The sequence below is a fragment of the Bufo gargarizans genome, chromosome 6 (genome assembly GCF_014858855.1).
Source record: "Bufo gargarizans isolate SCDJY-AF-19 chromosome 6, ASM1485885v1, whole genome shotgun sequence".
NCBI classification, from domain to species: Eukaryota; Metazoa; Chordata; class Amphibia; order Anura; family Bufonidae; genus Bufo; species Bufo gargarizans.
In genome coordinates this window covers 292,672,529-292,695,292 of record NC_058085.1, presented here as the reverse complement: position 1 = coordinate 292,695,292, position 22,764 = coordinate 292,672,529, and the positions used below count along the sequence as shown (strand labels likewise).

Below are 22,764 nucleotides of genomic sequence, written 5' to 3'. Positions count from 1 at the left end.
CTCGGCTGAGTGTATTTGCTTTTGGCTCACTGGGCTTCTAAGGTGTATAACCTGTTCTAGCACAGGGCCTTCTAGGGTGGAACTAGTGAGTGCTTCGGCAGTATATATAAACTGGTCACCTGCCCCTCCTGGGGGTTTTTAATCTGTCTCACTTTATCAATGGTTGCACTAATTTAGGCTCAATGGTTAACACTTGCAAGAATGGGGTCCTGAACGCTGATCCCACCCCAAAAACATAGGTTAATTGGCTATATATGAATCTAATTGTGAGACCCACTGGGATAGACATTGATGATCTAATTACTACGTTGTGGAATATACTGGTGCAATAGAAGAAAAAAAAAGATTACCGCCACTACAAAATGATGTGGCGGATCTACAGCAATTAAATTTACTATGCAAGTCACTGCTTTCGTCTAAGTCAGACGCGTAGGAGTACATAATGTCAGTCACCCGGGGGGTAGGCGTGCTTTCCAACCAAATGTCCCCTTAATGACGGCAACAGAGAATTCACGTCTTCAGCTCATAAACATCAGAATTACAAGGAGCTCGTAAAGACTTTCCCTAAAAGTGAACACTAGATATTACAGATTAAAACATGGATCCAGCTCAAAAAGTAATGAACAAATAAAAATGACACAAAGGTGTTCCTTCTGCTTGCTGTTTTTAGATTACCCTGTGGGCCCCCAGTCATGTGTCATGTAGGAGGTCTGCCAAATACTTGTGCCGTCACATGTTCTCTAAAGTGACACTTTCACCCTCTATATTTAGTGTCTCAACCAGATGAATAATTCACAGGTTCCTAGTCTACAGACCTCTCCTCCGCTGCAGATTACTCATTAATCTTTTAGGATAGACCTACAAGTGAGGACACCGCACGCCCGGCCTCAACAACAACAACATGAGCCGAGGACATCCAAGCAACATGATACATACATTGCAAGACCACACTCTATGCTGTTCCAGGTTCCTTCCAAAAACAGCGCCACGCCTGTCCACGGGTTGTGTGTGGTATTAAATTCAACCCCAGTCCCTTCAATGGAGCGGAGCTGCCGGACCAGACACAAACCATGGAAGGGTGTGGAGCTGTTTATGAATAAAGCAGTTTGTCTAAATCAGGGACAACCCCTTTAAAGGGGGTCATCTGTTTTTGGTGTTTATCTCATCTCGCCCCCAGTGGGGAGTCTTACAAGAATTGCATCACCTCATCTCCCCGGTCTAATTATGTTGTGGGCACCTCTGGGATTACATGCCGTACCATTAGGCATGCGATCCTAGCACAGCGTCGACCCACTATGTATGGGGCATGCTCCTGCGCAGTCAGACAGCCTTGGGCGCAGACAGCTCACAGTGCCCGAGGCTGCCTCTCTGCTCAGGCGCATCCTCCATACATCGTGGGATGAAGCCGGGCTCGTGGTCCTGGAAGTACCTACACATATGCATTCATTTACTCCCCACCTACATGTCAAAATGATCCGTAACGGAGGCCAAGAGAGTGTGCACTTGTCCGCCAGACCGGTATAACTTTTTTGGGGACTGGACAGAGTAGTGTTGTTAAGTACATTATTCTTTCTAACCAGAGCCATTGCGGGGGGAAAAAAGTATACCACAAGGTATATATACTGTATATACCAGGGATCAGCAACCCTCAGCACTCCAGCTGCTGTGAAACTACAACTCCCAGCATGCATACTTACTCTGCTATTCTAGTAACTCCCATAGAAGTGTACAAAGGATTCTGGGAGTTGTAGTTTCAGAACAGCTGGCGTACCGGATTTTGCTGATCCCTGGTAAATACACTTGTATTTCTTAACATGGGAGCAGTCTGAGCTATACATGGAGAAAACTCAGACAGTGTGAATTGACCCTTACTTGGATGCCGTGACCCTTCTCTGGCCACGTGTTTACCCACCATATCTTAAAACGAGCAGTCCACCTGGAAGAGACGGTGCAATTCAACTGCTCAATGACATGGAAGAGACTGCCAACATCTGACTGGGAATGTGACCAAACAGAAGAGCGTGTCCGATACGGCGCGCCAGCCACCTGTAAGCAAAGCCTAAAAATACGCAGGTAGCCATCTACGACTTCAGGGTAGAAAGCAGGGCCCCTGTACACAGGTAAATCTAGATGTCGGGCTTTGACGGCGTTCAGGTCACTCCAGGTTTGCTCCCTGCTGCACATGTAAGCCTGTTGTTATAGAAAGAATATAGATTTCTGGGATTAGTGACGTCCAGATTCTGAGGATATTACACAACTTGTACCCTGCGTCCCAGATATTATAAAAGGCGTGGGAAGCGGCCGTCACACACAAATAGGAATGACGTCTGCAGACAATGATACAAAAAAGAAGAGACACAAAAGCACGCTCTGCCATTATATGATGTGTTCCTCTAATTAGCGATACAGAACTGCCACAGGAGCCTTGGTCCCACCGGCCAGTCTAACGGACATGAGGCGACGTGTGGGGCGCAAGGTAGTGGTAAGTCACAAAATCCCAGCAGCATGAACCCCACTATTTAAAGGGGACCTGTCAGCATTCCGGACAGGTCTTAGTAACTACTTGCATCTCCCCATGTAATAATCCTACAGCATCTTTACGTTGTGCCATTCCTCTACTATCCCTACTGAAAGGTTACGAATGACCTGCAAAAGGGGGTGTCACCAGTGGGGGGCGTGCACCTGACACTATACAATCAGTGCTGTCAGACTGTGCACAGTGACATTTCCCAACTGGTAACACCCAGTTGGACCTTTATTGCAGACTTCTTTGACAAACCTGTAGTAGGATAAAGTGAGGAATAGCAAAATAGAAGTTTGTAATGATGTTCCAGAATTGTTATTACCAAAAGGGTGTAAATAGTTACTAAAAGAGACATGTTGGGAGAGGTAATATGCCCTTAATCGTGTGGCCATTAAAGGGGTTGTCTGAGATTTTGATATTGATGGTTTGTCATCAAGATGGGTTATTATTATCTGATTGGTGGAGGTCTGAACAGGCTGCGGGGCTCCGGCGAGAGGTGCAGCCGCCTCCTTGGCCATGTTCATCAGGCACATAGCCTAGTCGTTGCTCGCCTTTTTCAAATTCAGGCCTGAGCTGCAATACCAAGTACAGCCACTATCCAATGTACGGCGCTGTACTTGGCAAGTTGTGTGGCTGCAGCGCTCACTGCAGTGGAAGTACCAACAGTCTGACCGCCACCCATAGAAAAATTGATACCCTACCCTGAGGAAAGGTCTTCAATATCAACCCCCCCCCCCCCCAACTTTAGTTGGCCGTAACACTAACTATAAACTTAGTATATGATGGAATTAGTCAGGGCTCACGGCCATTATTATTCCCACCGGGGATAATATCCTAGCACAGAAATCATTGTTCCTATCATCCAAAAGGCCACATATTGTACAAAAGAGCTGCAGATACGGATTAAGGTCCAGATTCTCTGCTTCAAAGACTTAGAAGGCAAGAAGCTGGGGACAGAACGGTGCCTGAGGGAAGGTTAGAGCCGCATCCAGATCTCCTCACTTCACGCCGTCTGCGTGGTTTGCGACACTAAACCTTGAGGCAAATATGAATCCTCTCAGGCTCTCCACACTATTCTCGCCTGCAAAAAAACAGGGGCTCAGAAAAGAGCAGAAATAAAAGTAGTTACCAGGTAGCTATAGAGATCTCCTGGGGGAGGGGCAGAGCGCTTAAAATCTACGCCAAAACTTCATAAAACCAATAATAAAAGAGGCCGAATAAATCTATTCTTTACACATATCACGACCGGTAGATTTCAGCTCCGCTACCATTCAAGAGCTTTTATGCTCAGTGAGCAAGGCTGCTGTTTTGATGTGATTGAGGATGGCAGTATAATTTCGGTCTCCAGAAAGTCCAGGCACTGATCCAAGAAAATGCAAGTCAAGGGAGCAATCATGACAGAAGAATAATAACCTGGAGATGGGGGAGGCCGCGGCTGCAGACAGGGAGGGATGGGATATCTGGAGTTCTTTTTAATTCCGCTCTCTCACCAGTTTCAGTTTTTGCCCCATCGTTTTTTTTGGCAAAAGCAAAGTGATAGGGAGGTGACGGAGGAAGAGGATAAAGACGGCAGTCTTTCTGAGTGTTATGGAGCCGCACGGTGCTGCGCTGGGTTCCTCCGACATGGTGACCCCATGCTTCCTGCAATAAAATGTAGCATGTTCTACCTGAAATTGGGAGCTGGAATATGAAAAACCTTGTAAAATAATGTCTATCCCATCAGCAGCAACAGAATAAGATATCGGCAGTCTAGCAGGAGAAAAGGTGTTAGACAGAAACCTGCCCTGTGGGTGACATCACCAAAGCAGTCATTGGACGTGTCCTCAACCAATCAGCATTCCTGTAACTCTTAGGCTGGTTTCACACGGGCGTTGCGGGAACATGCACGATTTTTCCGCACGAGTGCAAAACATTGCAATGCGTTTTGCACGTGCGTGAGAAAAATCTGCATATTTGGTACCCAAACCCGAACTTCACAGAAGTTCGGGTTAGGTATTCTGTAGATTCTATTATTTTCCCTTAAAAAATAATTTAACTCACCTTAATCCACTTGATCGCGCAGCCGGCATCTCTTCTGTCTTCTGTGCTGTGCACAGGAATAGGACCTTTGATGCCGTCACTGTGCTCATCACATGATCCAATCACATGGTTCATCACCGTGGTGAGGGACCATGTGATAGGATCATGTGATGTGACGTCACCACAGGTCCTTAGCTGGCAGCTCAACATTACAGAAGACAGAGATCCGCAACTACGCGATCAAGAGGATTTGGCAAGTACATTTTATTTTATTTTTTAACCCCTCCATCACTATTTCACTTTGCATTCTGTGTTCAGAATGCTATTATTTTCCCTTATAGCCATGTTATAAGGGAAAATAATACAGATCGGGTCCCCAGCCCGATTGTCACCTAGCAACCATGTGTGAAAATTGCACCGCATCCGCACTTGCATGGGGCCTGCGTTGCGTAAAAAATGCAGAATATAGAGCATTCTGCGATTTTCACGCAACGCACAAGTGATGTGTGAAAATCACTGCTCATGCGCACAGCCCCACAGAAATGAATGGGTCAGAATTCAGTGCGGGTGCAATGCGTTCAACTCGCGCATTGCACCCGCGCAGAATACTCACCCATGTGAAAGGGGCCTTAGGACAGGTTTCCTCTTGCGGAGACCGCCAGCTGTTATAAGGAGATGCAGGCAATGCTCTCAGGGAAATGGAAATTAGCTCTCTTTCTGAGGGTTCATGCACATGACCATTGTTGTTTTGCGGTCCACAAAACACGAATGCCGTCCGTGTGCATTCCGCATTTTGCAGAATGGAAGGCCCACGGGGTCATTTCATTTTCCGGTCCTGTTGAAGTGAATGGTTCCGCATAAAATTAAAATAAAACACAAAGGACATGGTAAAAAAAATTAAAATAATACGTTCGTGTGCAGGAGCCCTGAGGAAGAAGAGTGTCTGACCTCTTAAGGAGCCTTGAAACACGATTAGAGATGTTCGCAAAGCCAGATTGGTGTCCAGAGAAGGGAGGGAAGAGACCCCCATCTGCAGACAGCTGTTTCGGGGTACTTGCTCCTCATCAGTACAGAGCAGGGCACGGGTTGGCTGGATGAGAAGCCATAAACCAGTCACAACTAAGATAACTAAGGCAAGCATTAAAATCGTCCGGCGGGTTGTTCCAGCACAAGAACCGCCTGATGGAGTTCATCGTATCCTGCATAGTCTGATATTACCTTTCCCTGCCGGAGCCCATTGGCTGTAATGGGGCCTGAAGGGGATCTGGGCTGTTTCTAGCATTAGGGATAAAACATAGAAGTATTGCTTGGAACGCGAGAAACTCTCTTATAATCTCCACGGTGTAGAATATATAATTCCTATGCAGGGGGTAGAGCAGAAATAACAGTGTGCAGGTAAAGGCAAAAACACATGGAACAGATCTGATCATGGAGAACTTTCAGAGCAGATGACGCCGTTCCGTGCATTGTGAACCATTCAACTTGAATGGCTCTGTGATCCTTCCGCACCACAAAAAAATAGAACAGAGAAGCCCCACGGAAGCACTCTGTAGTACTTCTGTGGGGGTTCCGTGCCTCCGTTCCGCACCTTCCTCAGCATTAACGCCAGAAACGGTCAGGTTTCCATTATAGTCAATGGGGACTGGCAGTGCTCCGGCAGTTTTTGGCAATACCGGTTGCAGCAGTGCTCTGGCAAGCTGTTCCTGTAACAGATTTTAGTGCTAGTGTGAAACTAGCCTTAGCTGAACACCGAGAAGGCCTTTGCCACACACAGACCACCTTCCCTGAGAACAAAAGGATCCAACACGCCCAAGCCTTTCCTCCCCTGACTCCAGCAATCAGGAATCCCCACTGACTTTACATGGCCGCCCTAACCCGACGAAATGGCAGGTTCAACCTACATAGATAAGATGTATATGGCCAGCTTCTTGCATAACTTTTGGGAAGGGGTACTGATTCTCTTGGTGGACGTATGTTTCAAAGCTTTTCAACAGGTTAGACATTGACTTGCGAGGTAGATACCTGTAAGTGGCTTTAGACCGACAATAAGCTTCATTCTGGAAGAAAGCGAATTTTAAGCTTTGTGACTAACATGGATCTGACGCGAAGATGCAACTGGACCGCCTAACTGGCCCCAAAAGTGTCAATTAATCAGCAGGAATTAACGAGCTGCAAACCCTCTCGTGATAAAGGGGTCATGGGAAGAAAAGAAAAAGGTCACTGACCCACATAATTTCTGCTTAATGAGACCGGGGAGGGGACTTCCAGACAGGAGGAGAATACGTGGCGAGCTACAAAGACGACATTGCGAATAAGTGCTTTAGCTGGTTTTTCTGTGGATGTAGTTGAACCAGCAGCAAAGACAACCTGCCCAATTATTCCTGATGTCCCATCTATGGCCCAACTTGCAGTCAATTGTTGCACAGATTGGTTGGCTGAAGGCATCCCTATAAAGGAGAACTTAATGCAATGGACGAGAGTTCAAGAACGGAATGTTTGTAGGGGGGAAAAAAAAACATCTACTTCAAAAGTGGGAAAAACAAATTCCGCCAAAAGGAAGTGAACTGTATGGGTGCAAATGGCAATCTCCATCTTGTTTGTTTTCTCTTCCAGAACTCGGCTCACAAGGAAAGCAGATGAGGTAAACTCCCAGGAGGAGGTGATTGACGTAGCAGCTTTCTACTCCGACACCCATGTCGGCACAGATGTTCCTAGTCAAGGATCAGGAAGCAATGACTTGTCTGTGACCCTCCACTTATGAATGAGATCACTGGCTACAGAAATATTAGAGCTTCTACTCCAACATTAGGCCCAAATCATTCTCATCTTGATCAGTGCAAGACCATATATAAGACGCCCCAACAAAGATGGCAGTTGCTGGATACTCATTTTGGTATGTGAAGGATCACAACTCATGCAGATGGCCTTCAGGGCTAATTGGTACATAGACCAACCTGCCATTTTTTATGGATGATAGTTATGGTTCTAGCATTGCAGATGAACATAGGTTTTATATAATCTGAAGAAACCTCAGGACAAGATGTCAAAGATCGGATGGGCATACCATATGTGCAGCCTCGCAGGAACCTCAAGGCAAGACGCCTATGACTCTTGCCTTTATTTGATCACATATAAGGCTCTATTTTCTGGAGTGGTCTATGGCAACCACAATAAAGGCATTCCGTTATGCATTTCGTCATAGAATTGCTTTATGGTCCATGGTAACGGAATCCATAACGTAATTCTGCTTTTACCAGTAAACGAAGCGTGAACAAATTTCATAACCTGAAATTCGCTCATCTCTAATGATATTCATTAACAGCAGAAGGAGTTCAGTCAGGAATGCTGCCGTGACATCACAAGTGGCGTTCAGTCAGGTAACTGCTGTGGCATCACAAGTGGCGTTCAGTCAGGTAACTGCTGTGGCATCACAAGTGGCGTTCGTTCAGTCAGGTAACTGCTGTGACATCACAAGTGGCGTGCGTTCAGTCAGAAATGCTGCTGTGACATCACAAGTGGCGTTCAGTCAGGAATGCTTCAGTGACATCACAAGTGGCGTTCCGACAGGAATGCTTCAGTGACATCATAAGTGGCGTTCCGACAGGAATGCTGCCGTGACATCACAAGTAAGTTTGAATCGTGTAAAGTGTTGTGACATCACTGTTTTGGTGGACACACAAAATTGCAAGCTGAAAGTCAAGGTGCCCAAATGCCATTCTTGCACTGGGTCCCTAAGGAGTTGGCATCAGTCTGCATCACGCTATGTACAGCCATCTGAAGCTGTAGCAACGCCACCATTGGTATATGGCAATTCTGTTGATGAAACTAGACCACCAAGGCGTTTAGTCCAGCGTTACGCCATCCCCAGTAGGCCCGTACCTCCGGTAAGAGCACACTGTGCAGATGCTGATGCAAAAGATATAAAAGAGAAGAAAACTCACAGGCCAGTTGCCGACTAATTTATTTGCAGCGCTTCATTTACACAGGGGGCAGGCACAGATTGCAAAATTTGTGTCAGCATTCCTGCTGTGGAACCGCTAACAAAACAACTATCCTCAGATAACCCCGGAGTTTATGGAGAAAGCTTTGAAGTACAATAGGACTCGGAGGATTTGAATCAGTGAATAGGAACACTGGCACAGAATGAGTTTTCAGCACATTATTGGGACAGCGCCATTCCAGACAAGAAATGACATTTCATTTTAAATCCCTCTTTCCGGCTCCCGGCAGAGCCCGTCTACCGCACAGTGCATTTCTACGACGGTTAATTCTTAATTAAGAATAATTATAGCTAAGGAAAAAATGACATGATTCATTTTTCAATACCTCTGCTGCAGCAGGATTTGGGGGCTGTGTTACTCACAAAGATCTACGTGAAATGTTTGGCACCAAATACATCTGTGCCGTGACCTAATCATGAAGTCATAGGAGCAGTGCTGGCTCTAGACGTTATTTTAATACAGGATCCTATGGTTTATATTTCGGGAGCAGCAGCTGACGTCCACACAAAAGGCTGACAGTCTCCTTACACAAGGTCAGGGCCTCCCACACCACGGGCTATTCTTTCCCTGGATGCTACCGCTGGGTCAGAACATTGCTATGAAAATCCCACACTGCCGTCAAATGCTAACAATCACATAGGAATTTATAAAAAATAAAAATAAATCCTACTGCGTTCTTGTAAGACTGGAGTGCCATTCTTACGATGGAGCGGTATGCCTCCAGACTCATCAGTACCCATAAGGGTAAGGCCGCATGGGTGCAGGTTTTGTAAACCAATAGCATAGCAAAGACCTGAAAAATCAAACACTCAGCAATCACAACAAGGCAGTTAAGTTAAAATTTCAATAGCATGCCTGCGCCATTTTCAGCCACTTTGTGTGCGCGAGAGATACGTAAATTGGCCAGATAACTGAGAAAAATCCCTGCTGGACTATTATCAAATCGATAGATGATATCAAATAGTGACTTAAACTGACCGCATGCCTGTCGAACCCACAGACGTCAGCCCGACCATCTAATATATGTGTAGGAGACCTCTCGATTCTCTGCCAATGGCAGATGTTGAGATAAGAATTGGGCATGTTGGATTTTTTAGTTCTCAGGGTATAAGCTACTGCCACCGGCTCTCTCCCAGGTCACACAGATGTATGGGAGGGCTGGGAGAGACAGTCGTCGGCTGAATAATCCTTCAGCCAACTGTTGAAGTCTACTGGTGTAAAGGCGCCGCCGATTAACCGATAAACGAGCGAAACACCTACAGTATGGGGCGGAGTGATTGTCATCGCTCATCTTCATACAGAATCATTGTTTTCCGGCAGCAGAGAGGCGGTGAATGAGAACTTCGGTGACCGCACCAATGACCCATCACCTGATGAATGAGCATTTTGCTAATCCACCACACACCAGGCAGCGTAACAGGGCATTTAGCCTCCTTTTAGAGGTTTGCATCGGGTGCAAAGACAGCCACATATTAGATGAATGTCGGCCAAACCTACCAATTTCAGCAGGACCATCCAACCATCTGATTTGTATGGTGGTAACCTCAGCGCAGACACCTTTGCTCTGTACAAAGGTCACCAGTCATGGCTCCTGTGAGCCCTAGTCAATTATTACTTACATTTGCATAACCATATGCACGTCTGCTGTTCAATAAACCATCCCAAACCCTATAATTTTGCATACAAGTAGCAACAGCAGCCAGCTTTCCTCAGGGTATTTGTCTTTGGAGATAATACACCTGGCAGTGTTAACCTTTACACTGCCAAACACGTGCGGCAGGTACTGGCGCCGCTTACTCCTTCCATGAACAGGAGTGCCGAGTTACTCCCCTGGATCACAGGAACATTGCTTTGCAGGTCCTTCTACTTCCACAAGCCTATTATGGAGCAGTAGAAACGTATATTAACACTATTTCTTGTAGAAAGTCAGCTGGTGCCTACAAGTTCAGTCGGATTTGTGTTCCAGAAATAAACTAATGTGGCCTCCCAAGTGTAAAAGCACAAAGGGCTGAAGCAATCTCGCAGCTCAGGTCTCCTTAGATAAACACAAGGTTACTTAAGGTCTTATGAGAGGAAAAATACCAACTAAAGAATGACAGTCCCAGGTATCAGACCGCTGCATCACGAGAGCCTCGAGCTGGAGACCACCGATATAGGGAACAGAAGACAAGTTACCAGTGGAAGGAGGTCTACAGGCAGGACACAACAATGGTTGCAGGGCTGCAAGTTGTTAAAGGGGTTGTCCAGTCACCTAGTTTATAATAAAAAGACAAGTTAGAATGCTATAAAACAACTAAAGTAATACTTACTATTCTGCCAATGTTCCAGTGCAGATAATTGGCCCACCTTCCTTCTCAAACAATGATGTGTTGACACGGCACATGACTATTGCAACCAATCACTATGTAGACAACCGCTGTGCCCAATGATTGGCTGCAGTTGACACAACACCATTGGAGCAGGAAGGTCAGAACCTGGTGTGGGACCCGAGAAGTGGCATTTTCAGCTCTGTGTTTAAAATATTTCAATGGCTGGACAACCCCTTTAAACGGTATATGCTCAAAATCCTATCCTTTGACACAGAGACAATAAAGGCCCAAGCAGTATGTCTACTGAGCAAAGCCACTGGGATCCAGAACGGCGTAAGACTCAACAGATCCATACTGGTCCATTGTTCTAACAATCAGTTGTATGCTCAGCACCCATAACATCAAAGATAGTATATACTAAGTGGTGAGAATATATTTCTGTGCTTACAGGAGCCAAGAGTCTGGTTCTTGGGAAGAAAATTGGAAAAAACAATGGTCAGAAAGTAAAACCGTTGATGTCTAAGCCAAGATAATATCCCATAAAAAGGATGCTGGTCAGACAGGTGCTGCCAGATCCCTCCAGCAAGGGTTTACCTCCCCAAGAACAAAAGGAGTGAAATCAACTGCACAGTTCTCATCAACCCCAACATCTACTGACTGGAAATAGGAGGCCTTCATATACATCAGATGGTCAGCCAGCCCAGCTGAAAATGGCAGGGCATGTGCATGGCTGGCAAAGGCTAGGTTCAGATCCCTGGAAGAGGTTCAGTCAAGAGCCTCACAAGCAGATGGTGGCAAAAAAAAAAAAAAAAGCGTGCAGTGGTATTTTGTCTGCCAGATTGCCAGTATCCATGCTGGAAACCCTTTCTAGTCAATCCTATACTGGAACGGAATACAATAACTTTAGCACCTATATGAACTTAGCTAAAGGTTGGACATGGTCTCAAAGTTGTCCAGATTTTAGGCTACTTTCACACTTGCGTTCAGAGCGGATCCGTCTGCATTATATTGTAAAAAAAATTCTAAGTGTCAAAGTAGCCTCAGACGGATCCGTCCAGACTTTACATTGAAAGTCAATGGGGGACGGATCCGTTTGAAAATGATGACTGATCTGATGCATTCTGAGCGGATCCGCATCACTCAGAATGCATTAGGGCTGGACGGAAGCGTTCGGGGCCGCTTGTGAGAGCCTTTGAGCGGAGCTCACAAGCGGAGCCCCGAACGCTAGTGTGAAAGTAGCCTAACCCTGTTCATTTAGGAAGATGACCGCATACAAAGCCTGGACATGGGTGGTCATCTTTATCTATCTTGGCCAATGATATTGTCTTTAAGATGACCCCTTCAATGGCTGGACATGGTCATGAAGTTGTCCAGATACATGGCTCGGCCATATGTGGTCAGCTATCTTCTTCTGGGCCAATGATACTGTCTTCTACAGGATGCTCATCATTGGTCATTTCAGGTTCACAGCAACCACCCACAATGACCTGCAATATCCCAATAAACAGATCACCTTCAGAGAAGAAATGAGCACACAGATAAAGTGTGAAAGATCACGGCGCTGAGTAAAACAAATAAGGTGTGATCTTATCGCTGGCTCTCGCTCAACTGGGACACAAAGAGCGCTTTCAGGACAAACAAGCAAGCGGCCTGCTTCCCGGTGCACTTTATCAGCAGGCTGGGGTGCTGAAGCCTTCTGAACTCATGGCCAGCATTATCTCTCTCTCTCCCAGTAACAGCGTTAAATATAACCAGGCCACCAGTCACGTGAACACAGTAATGATAACATAAGCCATCATAAAATATATTTTATTACCGCCACTATTATGTGCCAGCAGACAGGCCCAGGATTATTTAGATTAAACAGCGCCCATGACTCCACTTTACAACTGTTGCAAAAGTTGCTGCTCTAAGAAACCTTAGGCGTTCTGCGACTTGGAAATCTGACATTTAATCCTATGATAAGCCTAACGCATTAATGGTCTTACTCTGGGTGAAATTTAGAGCAAATATGTCAATAATGGGGGAAATAAGGAAATGAGGAATGGTTACAGTGCTGGAAAAATCCTGATCCTCCCATCAGCATTGCAAAAACGCAGTCCGCTGAACCATTAGACCAGGTTGTAGGACAAATCGTCCACACAAGGTTTCCCTAAAGGGGTCGCTCCAAGTCATTAACTTATAGTCTATCCGCAGAATAGGGGATAAGAATCTAATCAATGGGGCTCGATCTCAGGAGAAATGAGGTCCCAGGCAGCCATATAAACAGAGTGGCGGGTTGCGTATGTGCGCTGCTGCTCCATTCACTTACTAGCAGTGCTTGGCTATATCTGGAAGTCCAACCTGTCGCTCTATACGTACAGAGGAGGCATAGGACCCCCATTCGTTTGATCACTGGGGGTCTCAGTGAACAGCAGCAATCGTCTATCTCAGATTTTAAAAGTCCAATAGAAACCCAGTAGTTCTTTACCGCCAGATTAGACATTTTCAAATACTGTATGTCAGCCACACTGAACACTGTCCAACACACTGGACCGTCATGTATCACCTCCATAGTCCTAATCAAATCATTAGGAACTTGCCAATGTAGGCGGGTGACGTCATCAGCTGTGCCCGCCTGCCTTATTCACTTAGCACATTCACAAACCAACCCTTCCTCCATTTTGCCACTGAAGAGAAGCGGTAGGCTGAAAGATATCCACTGCCAAGACTGATGCCAGGCACAAGGATGAACATCAGGGTACAATATAGCCTTGACTGTTTGACTATCCAGGAAAATATATATATTAGATCTATGTGGGTGAGACGCCCGACATCCCCACTAACCAGCTGTTAGGAGAGGCCTTGAGCACTGCAGCCTCTTCCTGTGATAACACTACATGGGGCTGAGCTGCAATACCAAGCACTGCCACTATACAATGCATGGCGCTGTCCTTGGAAAGCTGTTGGGAGTCCACAACGTTCACCAGAGCTCCGGTTAGCGCAGCGGCTCCCTGAAACAGCTGATTGGTGGGGATCCCGGGACTTGGACCCCAGCTGAAGTTATAATGAGGACCTGTCCTGAGGATAAATCATCATCATCTTTTTCGTGATCACCCCTTTAAGATATGACAGAGTGCACAACTCTCAGGCATGGGGCCCCGAGAGCAACATGTGGTCCTCAAACCGCTGCGTGGGGAACACGGTGCTACATTATAGTAGTATTAATGCTGCATTCTCATGGAAGAAAGTAAAGTACACAATGTAATATGAGAATTCTAAAAATTTCATATGTTCATTTTTCCAAAGCCACAATGCCAAATGTACTATTGCGGCCGGTACGGGAACCAGCCCCCGGCCATACAGTACACCAAGGGAAGGGGGACGCTGCTGCTATCCAGACCGAGAACCAGAGCGCTGAATGCATAGCTTATGTTTAATAAGGAGGGGGGAAAACCTTGCCGAGATGCCAAGGGTGGAGATCATTTAGAAATGAGGGAAGGATTCAAAACAGGCAGAGAATAAGCCAGCGCTCTCTCACGCAATTGGGAGTTCTTCCAATTTTTAATGGAGCCTTCAGGCAGGGAGGCCTTGCTTTTCTCGAGGCTACCAGATTCGCCTTTGTTTTACTGGTAACTGTTTAAACAGGTATTTCTGATCACACCGTTTTGTACATGTAGACAAGCATTGGCACCGCAGTCTCGGGGAAGTGCTCACAAACCTCTGGCTGTCCAGCTGTCGCACAACTACAACTCCCACTGTGCCCCGACGGTCACAGGTATGCTGGCAATTATAGTTCTGCAGTCAGAAAGCAAGGGCTGAAGGGAACAGTAAGGCTAAATCTAATCTAGTGGCGGTTCTCAGACCTGGATGTATGCCAGATGTCATATCAATAGTCATAGCGGCTGCCAAACCAAGCACAGCCGCTATACGATGAACAGCTCTTGGTGAGCTGCGGCACTCACTGGAGCACCATGGCCTCTTCAAACAGCTGATCCATGGGGGTGCCGGGTGTTGGACCACCACCGATCACTTAGAAAACCCCTTTAAGGGTGAGTTCACACTACTTTTGAGGCTTTGGTTTATAACAGAAGCAAAATCTCTGGATCAGTCATAGGACAGATTCCATCGATGCACGATGAACCCTACCGACTCCTAATGGGGTCCTTCAGGTTCAGTTACATAGGTAGGAAGAAAAGTGTTGCCAAAGAAGCAAGCCTCAGATAGCAGTGTGAACAGTGTCTTAGTGAGGTTTAAAAAAAAAAAAACTGAGGAGATGCATAAACACAACTGAACAGCATTGTACCCGCACAGAGTAAAGCTGTACATGCTGGTACAGCCTCTGCATTATGAAGAAAACCCTAATACAGCTGGCGCACCCATGTAGCACCTTTAGCCCTTCACTAGAGGTTGGTACATGGTAGCATGTTGCAATGTGTCTTATCAGAGCTATGATATGCATGTATTTGCTTCAAAAGTCCAAGGCCGGGGATAGAAATGACCTCAACACTTCCAGAAGTTCAACCGTTCGCGTGGTATCATGGAAGATCAAGATCAGGAATTGCAGGTAAATTGCTGATTTAGCCATACTCTTGAACAGCGCAATGTTGCCAAATTACTGAAGCGGCAGTCTGCCCGCTGTTCTCACACTGGCATCTATTGCTCCATACTACCAGGTCTACATCACATAACTGCTGCATATACCACTCATGACCATTCCTCCTCCTATAAGCTGTGATCACATTCCTCTGACGTATCCATGCACTCAGCGTATGCCAAAAGAGTGTCCTTTGGCATATTCTGGTCCGGTTCTGTGTTGGCACACCTTATTTTCACCATATAGGAAAGCTTAGTCTGCTATTTTTTCCTATGCAGAGGGAACAAGTAAAAAAAAAAAAAAAAAAAAAAAAAAAAAAAAACATATACCACAGCGTTAGGGCTTGTTCACACGTCCGTTTGTGTCCTGTGCCCGGGACCGCAAATTGCGATCCGCAATGCACGGGCACCTTCCGTGGGGCAGGAGCATGGGGATCACAGACCCATTCACTTGAATGGGTCCGCGATGCCTCCGTTCCGCAAAAAGATAGAGCATGCTCTATCTTGTTGCGGAGCGGAACCCCAGAAAGCACTCCGCAGTGCTTCCATAGTGTTCCGTATCTCCGGATTTGCGGACCCATTGAAATGAATGGGTTCGCATCCGTGATGCGGAATGACAACGGAACGGTGCCCATGCATTGCGGATCCGCAAATGCAGTCCGTAATACAGGAACGGGACACCAACGGTCGTGTGAACAAGCCCTTAGATTGTTTGCAATGGGTCAATAGCCCACATCTCTCTCAGACGTAGACAAAAACAAGATGTGAACAGGACCTTACCCAGAAAAATCTACTCAATCGCCCTGCCTACATTTTATAAAGCAACCTACTAAACACAGCACACTAGGTTACATAAAGTCCAGTCTTCCAGAAAGAAAAGCCCCGTTCTAAGTGAATGCCCTAAAAATCTACACCCGGCAGCACATTTTGTAACATAAAACGGACTAAAATGAAAGCACAGCCACCTGCAAAGACACAGACACCAATGTCTTATCCTGTGTCAGCTATAGTTACAGTAGGGTTTCTGGGACAAACCTAATCCCTCTACTAATCTTATCCATCTGTCACAGGGTGATAAATTACTAGTTCCTTTACGCAACACATCCCCTAGAAAGCAGAAAGCCAAAAACAGCCGCTCGGCCATAAATCATAGGACTATGCGTTTATTTTCTTAATTTTCACTTTCCAATCTGCGCCACAAACAAGCTCCTCTCCTGTGGGACCCGCCAGCAAACACATCTAATAATACATCACCCTCTCGGGGCGAGGCGATGCCATCAGCAGATCTTACCTGATAGGGCTGAAAGGCACTATCTTCAGTTGCAAACTCCAGATGTCTCTCCACTAGAAGTTCTATTGCAGTTATGGACTTGTACGCACCGTTCCCAACCAGGGGCTTGAAAGCCTAAAAGGAAAGAAGAAATGAACATATTAAAGACATCTCCACGCTACATTTTATCCAAATTGTCAGAAGTTCCTCAGCCAAACCAAAATGTCACTAGTATCAACTTACACCAAATGCTACTCAATGATTTGTAAAATGTACCAGGGGGAATAAAAATTGGACCAAAAGAAGATATTTCCATCTTGAGTCTTCACAGTGTGGATAGTACCTAAATGCCTCATAGATAAGGCTCTCCAACGATGGAGTCACCAGATGCCACTTTTCCCACAGAAATCAATAGACAGATAACCACATGGCTTTGACATTGAAGTCCATATGAGTTACAGAAAGAGCAAAGCAGGAGACAGATCATATCTATGGAAAAAGGTAGACCCTGAGAAAAGGCAAACAATGGTCACAGGAGGTGGGACCCCCAGCTAGAAAGGAGTTGGAGTCAGTTTTGGTTGGGTTTCAGATGGTAAAGAAGTATAGACTCCAGCACCGCCAGTATGACTGTCTCTCTCCATTCTGAACTCCTGAAAATAGAGAAGCCTACTTGGTACTTTCGGCAGTCTCATAGTATAGAATAGAGAGAGTAAGGGTACTTTCACACCTGTGGCAGAGGATTCCGGCAGGCAGTTCCGCCGCCAGATCTGGCAATCTGAATGCAAACTGATGGCATGACAAATGCATTGAAATACCGGATCCATCTCTCAGGTGTCATCCAGAAAAACGGATCTGGTCTTAAATATTTTTTGCATTTTTAAAGGTCTGCGCATGTAAAAGGGACTGAACTGATGCATCCTAAACAGATTGCTCTCCATTCAGAATGCATTGGGATAAAACAGATCAGATCAGTTATTTTTTCCGGTATTGAGCTCCTGTTACGGAACTCAATACCGGAAAACAAAAACTCTAGTGTGAAAGTACCCTTACACATGCGCAGCCTGCCTCCATTCACAGCAGTGGACAACGGGGCCCTATTATTTAGATAGGATCCACAACGATTGGACATTTATGGCATCTCCATAAATGTCCAGAGGGGATAACATTTTTAAGGATCATATTTATAAAAAAAAACAGGGCCATAGAGTTGGAATCATGGAATAGAAGTCAATTTTGGGTGGTTGGCGTCAGAGTACAGAAAAATACAGGCGTGAGAATCAGAAGTTTGGCTTACCCATTTCACAGCCTGCCCCAACTATCAAGTATCTACAGGCTGTAGCACTATTCTTGCTGACAAAATGATGGCAACTAAGATGGAACCCATTATAGGTCGATGGAACCCCTCTGAATGGATCTCTCTCATGATAGATCCATCACAGCATGACAAATGAAGATAGCTTACCAGGATTTATTGAGCCTAATATGAACTAGAAGTCAACATGTCAGGGTGCAGTGGAGACAACCACAGAGGAACCCTGTCCTACTCCCCACCACACTTATGGTAAATACATTCAGCAGTCAACTATGAGAAGATTTAACTGTCGTTTACTGAATTCAGAGAACTCTTGAAAACCATCCAGAAGACAAAAATATGGAATTGGTGAAGACAGTACAAATTCGTAAGACACTCTTTACAAGGAGCTAATACACTCTTCTGGAGGATTTCATGCCCTACATTAGAGAAGTTTCTGTCTGAGGATGCAGGATCTGATCCTCCAGGGGAGCGAGGAGAGGTCAGGTTTTTATCCTAAGATCTCAGTGGGTCTCTGGCTGAAACCTACACCTCCGTGCGTTCAGTTTCAGAGGCGTAATGCCAAGGATCAAATAGCCTGCCCTCAACTCCATTAGTGAAAGGCAAGAGCCAGTGACAAAACCACAATAGTGATTTGCCTCAAGGGAGAACGCTCACCATCTCAGAAATACACAAAGTATAGAAAACGCAGGCAATCTGAGCCAAACCTGTCTCAATTCAATTAAACGTGTGATGATTTGGAAGATTAGAAGTCATGGATATCATGACTCCATCGTCTCTCCTCGATGACTTCTATCTGACACACTTCACTTTGTCCCAGAGCGATTCCTGGACAGATGACAATGGAAGTGGCCAGAAAAGCTTTCACATTTTTCAAGCAGAAGTATTATTTGTATTGCAGAGAACAGGAAATTCTGTGGCTTCCAAGCCCTGGGACATAAAGGGTGTGTCCAAGGGTTGTCTACATTCCAGGCAGCTAATTATCCTTCATCTTTCTAAGCTGCAGCAAAGAAAACTTGTCTGATGAAGAACGTGTATGAAAAAGCAATGGTTAAAAGATACGCACATGTAAACAAAAGTCATAGGGCTGCACGTCCGGGGGATGGACCTAATTCTTCAAAGAGCATGTGCTGGACATGTGACAGCGCATGTACGAGACTGGACAAAGCTCAATGTAATCTCTTACACAAGGGTCTACTATTCAGTAAGCAGAGGGCTCCAGCTTGGGCAACCTCCCTCCAACCACATGTCATCCAAAGATCCCCATATCCAAACCCAATGCCTATTTCCCCACAAGCCCATGATGCAAGGGGCTCTAGTGAAGGGCAGAGTTCCACATCTGACACTGGCGAACAGAGATCTGTCTGTAAAGGAGAATATCCAACATGGCAAGGACAGTTGGGCCTTCCCCCTCACCCCTGTGGATTCCCTTTTAGGCCTCATGCACACAACCTGATGTATTTTTGTATCTGCAAGATACAGATACTTTTCCAGGGTAGATCTCCTCACCTGTCTGAGCCCGACCCTACTTACTTCTGAGTCCCAGTACCATACACATACCGACAAGCCTGTTGTGTTGGTCTGTGGGATCATGGAGGTCAGACCCATCAATCAAAACCCGCCGGCCTGTCCCAAGGAAACTCAAGGTTCAAGTTCTGGGAAACTCATTTAAGGACTACTTTCAAGTGAAGTAACAGATCTTAACCATCACATGTCAGCACGGACAATGAATTAAACCGCTATACATTTTTACCACACTAGCTGTATAGTCACCAATGCCATGCTGCAGACCAGTGAAAGGGGATCTGCAGACCCAACAAAATCTTAAAGGGGACCTGTCCCCTCTCCTGACACGTCAAGTTTTAGTAACTACTTACATCCCCCCCAAGTAATGGAGCATCTACGCTCGTATTGTGCCACTTCTTTATTTTACTTTAAGTTATGCATGAATTGCTGTTTGCAGTCAAGGTCCAGGTAGGCATTGCCAGTTGGGGATGGGGGGTGTCCCTGCAAAAGTCTGACACCATTCAGGCGGTGCTGCCAGTATCACACTGTGCTGGTAGCACCCATCGGGACCTTCATTGAAAAATGCTAGAAATTAATCCATAACTTCTAGCAGGAATAATAAAGGAATGGCACAACATGGAGTCATAAGAATAGATGCTGCAGGATTGGTATTACACAGGGAAGCAAGTAGTTACTAAAACAGACCTGTCAGGGGAGATGTCAGATCATCAGCAGGATCAACCTTATTAAACTAGTTATAATGCTGCATTTAGGAGAATTACTTTTACAAATATGCAAATTAGGCGCACCTTAGCTCCTCCGCTTTGCCTCCTGGACATAACCCCCTTCACCTGGACCCCAGGCCCCGTCAATCAAGTAAAGGGGGAAGTGTCCAAACAAGCAGAGTGGAAAAGGAAGTTCTGGTCAGGCGCAAAATCACTGGTTCAAGTACGTCTGTTATACAAATAAAAGAAGGTTCACCTTCAGAGACCGACTTGAACCAGTGATTTTGCACCTGAACAGAACTTCCTTTTTCACAAGCATCCTTTGGGGGATTGGGCATCCGATCCCAAAGATACTCCTCCTATATATATAAATCTACAATAGAGTTGTGTCTACTACTAGCACAACCCTAAAAGGTGAGCACCTTTTATCCTTTCAATCAATTTATTTTGTTTTGAACATACTACCCTATTGTGCGCCCCCACCCCCTCTCTCTTATTTCTCTATTCCCCTCGTGACCGAGTGGAATTTAGATTCGCCCGTGGTTTTTAGACAGACAAGCAAAGTGGAAGAGCTCGGGTGCACAGAGTGACTAGAACCCGCCTTCATTGCACTTACACAGTGCTTATTCCTCTAAAATGCAGGGAGAAGATAGGTATTTTTATTCAGGAGGGCCGGCTCTACCAAGCACTATGGCTGGTTTTAATGTGGTTCATCCTGCTGACAGATGCCCTTTAAGCTGGCCATACACATAAGATGCACATCAGTGGGAGCTATGTGGGCAGGATCTGTGTGTATAGGGGCCTCCTATCTGTGCCCGGCTGGCAGATATCGAGGAGATAAGGATAGGGCCAGTTGGACTCCATCTGCCCGATCCTTTGGTTCTCGGTGAGAGAAGCCGCTGTCAGAGGTGGCTGGCATCAGTTTCTTCCTCCTGAGACGATGTGCCTACTCAGCCGGGCAGGCATGTGTATGAGGCTGGTGTGTCAGCCGATGCTCGGCCTTACAGCCAGTAGATTCCCACAGGAGGAAACAGTCACCTGGCCCTAAAAACAGGTTCAGGCGAGTGCAGCAGCTGTGGCACAGTGTTGTGGTCGTAAATCTTGGCCTTTCTGATAGTTGGATGACTGATTTTCCATCTTAATTGTTAAGCTGAGAGGAACTGTGAACCAGCGGGGAGGGGGGGCGGGGGATTATTATTTTTTCTTTTCCCTTTTTATGCCACATGTAGTGCAGGAGTTTAATGTCTGTAATCTGAATCCTATGTGCTTTTCCGTATATTGTCTTTCAGGCGAGCTGTGCTAACCTCTTAATGATTAACCAGGTCCTGTGATACCGTTCAGGTCAACTCGCTCTGACAACAGATATTCAAGAGAAAATGTGACAGAAGACAAACGCACCCGGGTCATGGGCAGCCAACTCACATTTACAGCCTTCTCCGTCATGAAGAACATCCCTTCCACGTACAGCTGGTCGTACACCTGCGATAGATGCAGACCCTTCCACCTCCCCCCTCCATATACACAGTTGGCTCGCTTACCTTCCAAGAGAACAAAGGATCGGCATGATGAAATTCAACATGCCTGATCTTTCTCCCATCTTGTCAGGGCAGAGTCGGCATAGCCCCCCATACACATATTAGACGGTCATTTGGTGCTGCTGAAAGGGGCCGGTCGCTAATACGAACTATTCCTACATAAACCAAGAATAACAAACCATAGCATATGTTGTATTATTCCTTTTAGGCCAAACAATGATTCGTGCACAAACCTCTAAAAATTACCAGACCGCACGCAATCGCAATAGTTCATATGATAAAAAACATTAAAAAGAGGGTTCGCAAAAAATACATCATCATCGTAGGACGAGGGACACAGGCAGGACTGGTGTATGTGTAGCAGTTTATAAGGCTGAAAAGAGATGACAGGCCGAACTGGACGGACAGATATCCTGCAAGTAGATCCAGAGGAAGGCAACAAAACAACAACTGGGAGGTAGAAGCAAATTCCTTCCAGACTCCAGTCAGGCAATCTGAATAAGGCTCCATTCACACATCCGGATATTAGCACCCTCATATACTTTTAGTTCATATGATAAAAAAGAGAGGGTTTGCAAAAAAATGTAGGACGAGGGACACAGACAGGACTGGCGATAACCAAGAGATTTGACTATGGCAATGTGTGTTCCGCTTTTTGCGGACCACACATTGCCGGCACTAATAGAATATGCCTATTCTTGTCCACAATCGCGGACAAGAGTAGGGCATGTTCTATTTTTTTTTGAGAATGTAAATGCATGTGCGGCACCATAGAAATGGTGTAGTTGCCCTCCTCTGAACCTTCTCCAGCTCTATGTCTGCCTTGTTCATAAGAGATTTGACTATGTAGACAAAGGCACACCGAAACGTGCGCTGCGGTAGGCACCATCTTGGAGTGTGGGGCACAGTAAGGGTGGTAATGGCTCTATTTTGAGCTATACTTGATTTTGCATAACTGCTTGCAGACCATTGTATTAGGCTTGTGACT

At 45.8% G+C, this 22,764-nt stretch overlaps 1 protein-coding gene across 1 annotated transcript in view; it reads right to left on the bottom strand.

Moving 5' to 3' along the window:
* Window positions 1-22,764, bottom strand: part of JMJD1C (jumonji domain containing 1C) — a 228,220-nt gene that overhangs the window by 69,892 nt on the left and 135,564 nt on the right. Inside the window, 1 exon segment of the mRNA XM_044299158.1 lies at window positions 16,720-16,833. Within this exon segment, the coding sequence (XP_044155093.1) occupies window positions 16,720-16,833 (114 nt within the window).